The following is a 9,950-nucleotide window of genomic DNA, read 5'->3' on the forward strand; positions in this document are numbered from 1 at the left end:
AGTTCCGTTTCTCTGTGAATATTCCAAAAAAGACAAGACAAACAAATGACTCTCTGATACCTCATTACCTACGTGACTGTGCTTCTGTGGCTCTTTCTATATTTGGGGACTCTTTGCAGAGTCTGGTGACCAACAGCTCTGAGTCTGAGATGCAGCAGGCAGTTTCCACTGATCAGCTTCTAGAACGCAACAGAAAGTTTCCACAGCCTGAGGTCCCTCAGATGCCCCAGTTCTGAGGCCTGAGGTCATCACAGCAGGATAGACCCCTACACACTCCCTCCGGCTCCCTGTCTATTTTGTTTTTTTGTTTGCGGGGGTTGTCTTTAGGGCCACACATGTGGCACATGGAAGTTCCCAGGCTAGAGGTCAAATTGGAGCTATCGCTGCTGGCCTATGTCACAGCCACAGCAACACCAACACCAGATCTGAGCCAAGTCTGCAACCCACACCACAGCTCATGGCAATGCCAGATTCTTAACCCACTGTGTGAGGCCATGGATCGAACCTGCGTCCTCATGGATACTAGTCAGATTCATTTCCACTGAGCCCCGACGGGACCTCCTCTCTGTTGTTTTTTTAACCAAAACTGATTGTTTTGTTCTTTTTAATCACCAAAGTAACATAGGCATGTTTTTTAAAATGATTGAATCCTAAACATGTGTAAGTTAAATTCCTCCTCCACCCCCCACATCAACACCACAACCAGCAGGTGCGTAGCCTTCTGAAGTTCTTTACTGGGAAATAATTCCTAAGGTGACCAATGGGCCCAGCTCAGAAAACAACTTCCAAAGAGCATATGGATGAGTCAAAAGGGGACAGAAGATGAGAAGTCAGGCCTCAGGGCAAATGGGTTAAACCAGCTGCTCCAAGGAACAGGTGGCTGAGCCCAAGCTGCCAGGGCTCTCAGTGGATTTCTGGGCAAACACCACAAACCCAGATCTGTGCTTGACCTTGACATCCAAGTCATGGAATCTTAGGACTGAAAGGAGCCTGAGATTCCAGCTGGCTCTATCCGCCCATTTTACAGATGGAGAGACCGAGGGGCTGGCAGGGAGATCACTGAGCTGGCTTCACATAGGAATTTGGCCAACCAAGCACCTGCCAGGGTTCTCCCAGGCCTCAGCCTCCATCTGCCGCCTGGGGAGGAGGTGCTGGAGAGCAGAGGGTTGAATGAGCAGGAAAGAAAAAGACAAGAAGCAAACAAAGAGCTATAAAGACAGAGAGGAAAGCAGTTTGCAGCCCTAGACTGATGTCAGGAGTTTCTGCCTTCTGTTGTTGCCCAGCTGTGTGACCCTGATGGTCACTGACCCTCTGAGTCTCAGCTTCATCACCTTGTTAAGTGGACAAGCGTGTCTATTGCATGTTGTTGGGAGAATTAAGTGAATGCAAGAAGTATTGGGCACGGTGCCTGGCACATAAGCAGGTACCCAGTAAATAAAAACTCAGAAGAATGAGTCAGGAGTTCCTGCTGAGGCTCAGCCGAAATGAATCCAACTAGAAACCATGAGGATTTGGGTTTGATCCCTGGCCTCGCTCAGTGGGTTAAGGATCCAGCATTGCCTTGAGCTCTGGTGTAGGTCACAGACGTAGCTCAGATCTGGCATTGCTGTGGCTGTAGCATATGCCGGCAGCCGTAGCTCCGATTCCACCCCTAGCTTGGGAACTTCCATATCCCACGGGTGTGGCCCTAAAAAGCAAAAGCAAAAAAAAAAAAAAAGAGAGAGAGAGAGAGAGAGAGAAAAGAATAAGTCAGATCAAACAGCGTAGTGGGGCCCTCAAATCCTGCAAAGTCAGGATTTGCTCTGTCTCAGGATGTTTGAGAAATCCGTGCATCCAAGCCAGCTCCATCTCCTGCCCAAATTAAACAGTAACCACCCAAGGTCAGGGAAAGGGCCTTGGCAGAACAGCTTTCTTCCAAGGGGTGACTCAGCCTTGACCAGGTGTGCCTACCCCGCTCCTGGCTATAAGTACGGCCCTGGCCACCTTACCCGCCACTTGGTCCTGAGCACCCACGACATGCTGGGCATCACGGTCCTTGCCGCGCTCCTGGCCTACGGTAAGCTGTGGGCTGGGGACCAGCTGCAACCAGCAGCTTGGGAGCTCCCGTGGTCCCCTAGGGACAAGGTTAGGGGCAGGGGCCCTCTGCTCTCCAGGGCTTCAGGAAAGGAGCTTTGGGGTCCAATGCAGGTTCAGATGCTACTGAGCTGCTGTGCAGTAGATGAGCCACTGGTCTGCATGGCAACTCTGCATCCTTATTTGCAAAGTAGGGCTGGTGATCTGACCTTCCCAGAGTGAGGATTAGCGATGAGGCGTGGAAGGCAAGGAGCATGAGCCTGGGGTCACAGCAGATGCTGGGGCCAATGGGGCCTCCCTTTCTCTCCTTTGGGGGTTCTTTGCTCCCCCATGATGGTGACCTTCTCCCAGATTGGGAATCAAGGAACTTAGTGTGAATGCCACCCACTCTCCGCCGGACCTGGACAAGCCACTTCACCTCTCTAAAACACACTGGCCCTTTTGGCAAATGAGAGCACTTGATTAAGAGTCCTCCAATTAACATCAATAATAATAATAGCCACTCCCATCTGTTGCGTGTTTACCATGTGCCAGGCACTGTGCTAAGCCCTTGACATTCAGGTGCTTATTTGATCCTATGATGACCTTGAGAGGCACGTCTATTAATATCTCCATGGTACAGACAAGGACCCGAGGCTCAGTACCTTCCCCAAGATCACACAGCTGGTAGAGCCAAAATTTGAGCACAGGCTCTCAGACAGCTCCACACAGCTCCCCGGCTCTGACAGTCTGGAACTCTGTGGATTCTTTGCTCACACACACACACACACTCACTCACACACACCCCCACTGTGCTGTGGCTTTAAAAGGTGGCAGCCGGGTAAGGATGGACACAGGTGTCCCTGGGCGCTCACACACAAGCTGGCCACCTCTGTGTTTCCTTCACTGGGTCAAACCTTCACTCTCTACCAGGTCTTTGGCCCACGTCTTCATACGCATCACCTAATTTAGTTCTCAGGACAAACTTACCCGGTCAGTGCTATTCTTCCCATTTCACAGAAAATGAAGTTGAGGCCCAGCAAACTAGGTGGCTTCCCCAAAGTCACGGTGTAAAATTCAGACCCGTGTCTGCCCTGCCTCCAAATGTGTGCTCTTTCACCTCCTGCTTCCCCAATGCAACGCTGGCCCCCACTCACCTGTGCTCCCCCCTCTCCCGTCTCCCCCAGCCTCCAGCTGCGGGGTCCCCAGCTTCCCGCCCAACCTATCAGCCCGGGTGGTGGGAGGAGAAAACGCCATTCCCCACAGCTGGCCCTGGCAGGTAAGTGCACCTGCGCCACTGCAGGGGTTGGGGGGAGGGGGGAGAAGGGAGGGGGGTGTCCCTGGGGGCTGACACGTGGTCCTCCCTCCTACACCCTCCCCCAGATCTCCCTCCAGTACCTCAGCGGTGACACATGGAAGCACACCTGTGGCGGCACCTTAATCACCTCTACTCACGTCCTCACGGCTGCCCACTGCATCAGGTGACTGGGATGACACCCAGACCCCCCGCCATCACCCAGAAGCGGGAATCCGACAAGCTGTTTTCATCAAGCACACATGCCAGAGACTGGGCTAAATTAGCCACTTCTATCCAGTAACTCAGCTGTACATTTAGTCATCCAATAACTATTTCTTATGCACCTACTCTGTGCCAGGGAACCCAGCAGTGAGGACACAGTCTGTGTTCTTGGGGAGCTTATATTCTAGTGGAAGACAGAGCGATGGGCCATTAAACAAGTAACCGCATAACACAGCAAGGGGCAATGGAGAAAAAGACAGCAGGAAGAGGATAAAACGTCTGAAGGGTTCTCTTTTAAATGATGTGATCTCTTTGTAAAGGGGATGTTTGAACAAAGCCTTGAAGGAAACGAGGGAAGAAATCATTGGTTGGGGAGGAAGGGTGTTGCAGGGGGAGGGAACAGCCAGTGCAAAGGCCACAGGAGGGGGCCCACTGGGTATGTTGGAAAAATGATGTGGAAGCCGGTGTGGCAGGAGCAGACTGTGAGGGGAGGAGGGGCTCAAAAGAGGAATTCGGGGCGATCATGCAGGCCAGAAGCCATGTGGACTAGTTCATTTGCCCAGCAGCCCTGGGGGGTAAGTTCCAAAACAAAGGCCACCTGACAGGTGAAGGAATGGAGGCCCGAGGCTCCTACCCAGGAGTCCATGGGGACTGTGACTCCAAGTCCGGTGTCCTCACCGTGTGCCCTGGGAAGGGTCAATGGGTGAACACACCTTTCCCCCAAATGAGTCCCGTGGTGGCCCCAGAGCTGGGTCACCAATGCCCTGGCTTTCCTCCCTCTGCTGGAGGCCAGCCTGACCCCAGTGCCCTTGCTCTGTTCAGCAACTCCCGGACTTACCGCGTGGCCCTGGGGAAGAACAACCTGGAGGTGGAAGACGAGGAAGGCTCCTTGGTCGTGGGTGTGGATAGCATCTTTGTCCATGAGAAGTGGAACTCCTTGCTGATTCGGTGAGTGCCCAGCCCCTTGGGGCAGCTCAGAACGAGGGGTCCCTGGACCCCGTTCTTACCCTGAACAGCCAGCAAGTGCCAACATTATGCAAAATGGCGAAATGCTAAGTGGAGACTGACCTCCCCTCCCATCCCCATCACCCGCCAAGGGTCTCCGGAAAGTATACAGGGAATAAGGACCCCAAGGCCCCCTCACAGTATATCGCCTGGAGTCCCTCAGCCAGGGGACAAGCCAGCACTCACCTTATTAACGACTGCATGCCTGCATTGCAATAAGCAATTTACATGCCATGTCTTATTTAATCTTTGCAACAGCCCTAGACAAGGAACCGAGAATCAGAGAGGTTAAGGCATACATCCAGGTCACACAGCCCAGTACGCGGCAGAACTAGGAATCAAACCAGAATCTGTCTAGGGTTGTCAGCTTTCATTCTGCAACACAACACATTTTAAAATGCATCCATAAGTATCTTTGTCATTATTATTTCCAGTTTGCTTTAGCTTAATTTCTACTGAAATGTATAACCTTACCGTGGTTCGCATGCTTCTGCTCGTCTCCCTTGTTAAGTTTTTCATGATGTGAAGACACAGGTGGTAAAAGCTACATCTGCTGGGGGGATGGGGGTGTTGATGGTGCTAGAAGGCACATCACTTGTCCTCTGGCATCTCAGTTTGCCAGTAAGAACCTGGCAGTCCAGGATGTTTATCAAGGACCCCTGATCACCCTTGACCTGACTCCCAGCTCATAGCGCAGGCTTCTTAGCCTTGCCTTGGGGGACCAGGCCCTTCTGCCCATTCACCACCTCCACTTTGGATTCCAGCAATGACATTGCCCTTATCAAGCTGGCTGAGCCCGTGGAACTGAGTGACACTATCCAGGTGTCATGCCTGCCGGAGGAGGGCTCCTTGCTGCCTCAGGACTACCCCTGCTATGTCACTGGCTGGGGCCGCCTCTGGAGTGAGTATAGCCTCTGGCAAATAATGAGAGCCTTCCTGGAGGAGGCGGCTCCCACAGTAAGCACCCCACTCCCAGTTGTCCACCACTTCTCCTTTTCGGCAAAACACCTTCATGTCTTTTTAAACTTTGTAATGATAGCTAACACTTATTGAGCACATACCATGTGACAGACACTCTACCAAGTGCGTACAAGGGTTGTTACAAGGATTAAACGGACTAGAATTTATCAATGGCTCAGAACAGACCCAGGCACATACTAAGCACCATGCAAGTGACTATGAGACAAATGAAACTAACCATTTTGAGGTGGGGATTAGATCTTACTGGCCTGGAGCCCGTGGTGGATCATGCCCAAATAAATTCCAGCTGAATTAAAACGATAAAGGCAGGAGTTCCCTTCATAGCTCAGCAGTAATGAGCCCAACTAATATCCATGAGGACACAGGTTCAATCCCTAGCCCTGTTCAGTGGGTTAGGGATCTGGTATTGCTGCAGCTGTGCTGTAGGCCGGCAGCTGTAGCTCCTATTTGACCCCTAGCCTGGGAACCTCCATATGCCGCAGGTGCCGCCCTAGAAAGACAATCAATTGAGAGCTATTAAAAAATAAAATAAAAGAGTAAATGCAAATAAATGAAACTATGGAAGAATTAAGAACAACATGCAGATCAATACTTGGAAATTTTGAGGGTGAGAAAGTCTTTTTAAAGCATGACACCAAAGGCAGGAAACTAGAAGGAAACCATTGACAAAACTCCAGAAAACAAATTAAAGATAATTCACCTGGGTGTTCTGCCCTGAGGGTTTTCCTGGGTGGTTCTGCCTCCGGCCCGCTCTCCCTTCCCCGTCCTTAGAGGGGTCTCTAACCCAATTTGGGGCCATTGGCTCCAAGTCTCGCCTCTCAATTAAGGGTGTGTGTGTGTGGGGGGGTCCCGCCAAGTCCAGCCAGAACTCCCCCGGTCCTGACCCAGCCCAGTCCAGCCCTCTGTTCCCGAAGGCCTGGGGCTGGGCTGAGGCCATCTGGTCACTGCCTGTTCTCTCTCCAGCCAACGGCCCCATCGCCGCCGAGCTGCAGCAGGGCCTGCAGCCCGTGGTAGATCATGCCACCTGCTCCCAGAGAGACTGGTGGGGCAGCACAGTGAGGGACACCATGGTGTGTGCCGGGGGGGACGGCGTCATCTCAGCCTGCAACGTGAGTGTCCGGGCGCTGTGCCCCATCCCTGCTGCAGGTGGCAGTGAAGGGGGCAGTGAGGAGGGCAAAGGACTGAGAACTGGGGAGACCCCTGAGGAACCCTCTCCCTGGCAGAGGGGAGATGGAGCCCCTGGTGGGCCCAGGAGGCTTGGGAAAAACTTGTCCCCATGCCCCCTCCCCCACCAGCACCATGGTAAAATCATAACCATTGAACGTACGTCTCTGAGTCCGAGTCCCAGTCCCACCACTCAGTAGCTGTGTAACCCTGGGCAGACTGTCTGACCTCTCTGAACCTCAGTTTTCCTGCCTATAAAATGGAGCTAGAGTAAGCACGTGGCTGCCATGAGGACTAAAGGAGTCTAACACACGTAGAAGAGACGTCCTTGAAGTCTGGGCACATGTGCCCTCAGGCCATCAGCTCCATTGGTCCAGGGAGACAGAGGACTCAGAGTGTCTGACATAGGACAAAGAAACTTCTAGAATAATCATGGACTGTCCTGTTTGTCAACACCCGAGCCTCTCCCCACTCCCGCTTTCCTCACTCTCCCAGCATCCTCACCTCTCTAGGCAGCTCAGTCTTAGTCATGGTGACCTGAACAGCTAGGAAAACCAAAGCACAGAGAGGGTGCTCATCACTCCAAGATCACACAGCAAACTAAGAGCTCATCTGACATCCCAGGGCCTTCCAGAATAAGGCCAAGTCATCCCCAAGCTACATCTTCTCTGCCTCCCTCATGAGGGGCCTGCTGAGGCTAAGACAGGGGGTCCCAGGCTGAAAGGCCAATCCACATGCCCCACCCAGACCCGCCCTGCTTCCCCAACCTCCGGCTGACACCCACCTGGTCCGGTGCAGGGGGACTCGGGCGGCCCACTGAACTGCCAGGCCGAGAACGGCTCCTGGGAGGTGCGGGGCATCGTCAGCTTCGGCTCCGGGTTGGGCTGCAACACCTACAAGAAGCCCACAGTCTTCACCCGCGTGTCCGCCTACATCGACTGGATCGACCAGGTGGGTGCACCTCCCCGCCCCCAGCCTCACTCGCCCTCCCCTGCTCGCTCCTTCACTCACTCACTCACTCAGCCACGAAGTATTGATTGAGGGAGTTCCCGTCACAGCTCAGCAGGTCACAAACCCAACTAGTATCCATGAGGATGTGGGTTCAATGCGTCAAGGATCCGGCGTTGCCGTGAGCTGTGCTGTGAGTCACAGATGCAGCTCAGATCTCGCGTTGTTGTGGCTGCGGGGTAGGCCGGCAGCTGAAGCTCCTATTTAACCCCTAGCCTGGGAACTTCCATATGCTACAGGTGTGGCCCTAAAAAGCAAAAATCAAAGAAAAAAAAAAAAAGAGGTATTGATTAAGTGCTTAGGCTTAGAATCAGGTGCAGCAGAAGGAATGGTTGTTAACTGCCCCAGCCACTCACCCAGTGGCTTCAGCAAATACTAGGTCCCCAGGCTCCCCATCAGTGCTCCAAAAAGTCACCCCAGTTCAGCACGATGGCCATGTCTGTCTTGAGGGTGGAGGGACAGAGGGTCACCCGGGGCTGGGAGCTGTCACCCTGGGAGTGGGAGGTGTCCTGAGCCTCACTTGCAAGATGGCCTGAAATGCAAAGTGGGCCAGATCCCTCCGGCAGAGGTAAGCCTGGCTTGTCAAGGCCTGGGGCTCCCTACTCTGACCCCTGTTCCCACCCACCCCTCCAGTGTCCCTCACTCTCTTCTCTGCTCCTCCAGAAAATCCAGCTGTGATTCAGCCTTGGAAGTCAAGACCAAAAATCCCATCAGCTGCAATAAATCTTCTTTCCCCTCAAGCCACCTGTGTCCCTGATTAGCGCGTCCCCTGCGGGGACCTTTCTAGGGGTTGCCGGGGGTGCTGGTGGAGGAGGGATCCCAGGAGGCCTGAGCAGATATAAGTTAAGGACACACCAGGCACCTGCCCCCCAACATCTCATAAGCTGCAAAGCACCGGGCCCTGATCAAATCACAGCAGTTTCCACACAGTCACAGCAGGTCAGGGGTGGGAAAGCTTACACTGCCCTGGACAGGCAGGGGAACTGAGGTCCCTAAAAGAAAGAACTGGGCCAGGTGCCAGAGACAGATAATGCCTGAGCAAGAGGGTCAGGGAATTTTCCAGTCCCTGAGGCCGACTGGAGGGCAAGTAGGGCCCAAAAAGAGAGGGACCCAGTGTCCAGGGAGGTGCATCTAAGCGGGGACCCCGACCCCTGACCTTAGGGCTCCTGAGAATGTGCTGAGCTACAGAGGGAGGGGCCCCCACCCGGGGGCCTCTGAACCCCTCCTAGGAAAGCTGTCGACTATAGCTGCCTCTGGTTGGTCCATGAGTTGTCCAGTTTCCTCAGCAGACTTTGGTTCCTGGAGGAAGGAACCTCTCACACTTCAGGATGCCAAGCCCATTCTCAAAGCTTTATTTATTCGACAAGCAATGGTGCCTACAAGGAGCCCCAGCACCAACTCAGCTCTGGGAATCCAGAGGTGGTCCAGACAAGAGCCCTACTCTGCTGGAGGCAAACTCATTAAAAAATCATTGAGTTCCCTGGTGTAAGTGTGAAGGTAGGAATACAGTCCTGGAGCACAGAAAGGGGACACTTACACCACTGTCAATTGGCAGGAGGAGACCAGGATGGCTTCCTAGAGGTGGTAATGCCCAAGCTGAGTCTTCAAATTTGAATAGAAGGTACACAAACACAGAAGATGCTGCTGGTTAAAGTTCCCATTGTAGCTCAGTGGTTAAGAATTGGACAAAGCGTACCTGAGGATGCAGGTTCAATCCCTGGCCTTCAGTCAGTGGGTTAAGGATCCAGCATTGCCACAAGCTGCAGCGTAGGTCACAGACACTGCTCAGATCCAGCGTGGCTGTGGCTGTGGTGTAGGCTAGTGGCTGCAGCTTCAATTCATGCCCTAGCCCGGGAACTTCCCTATGCCATAGCAGCGGCCATAAAAAAAAAAAAAAAAAAAGAGAAGACGCTGTGGGTTGCTTGACCCAAATTTCATTCCCAGCCATCTCCTTTTGTAATTGTGGCTATATCAGAGGCTGGAAATGCTACATAGTTGTCCCCAGAGTCCTTGCAGTTATAATAGCAAAATAATAACTAACATTTATTGAACACTTACTATGTGCCAGGCACCATTCTACAGGTTTTACAAGTCCTACCTCACTGAATCCCCAAACAATCCAAAGAGGCAGGTTGTCATTAACAGCATCCCCATTCCACAGATGAGAAAACTCAGGCTAGAGAGGGTTAGTGACTTCCCAAGCTGGTTTAACTGGGAGATG

At 52.9% G+C, this 9,950-nt stretch overlaps 1 protein-coding gene across 1 annotated transcript; it reads left to right on the forward strand.

Moving 5' to 3' along the window:
* On the forward strand, positions 1,994-8,469 carry CTRC (chymotrypsin C). Its single transcript, NM_001244379.2, is given in 8 exon segments — positions 1,994-2,056; positions 3,240-3,331; positions 3,436-3,533; positions 4,394-4,519; positions 5,341-5,477; positions 6,521-6,666; positions 7,520-7,672; positions 8,393-8,469. Coding segments are annotated over 8 exon segments (807 nt in total). The 5' UTR covers positions 1,994-2,016; the 3' UTR covers positions 8,408-8,469.

Source organism: Sus scrofa, chromosome 6 (assembly GCF_000003025.6).
Source record: "Sus scrofa isolate TJ Tabasco breed Duroc chromosome 6, Sscrofa11.1, whole genome shotgun sequence".
Lineage (NCBI taxonomy): Eukaryota > Metazoa > Chordata > Mammalia > Artiodactyla > Suidae > Sus > Sus scrofa.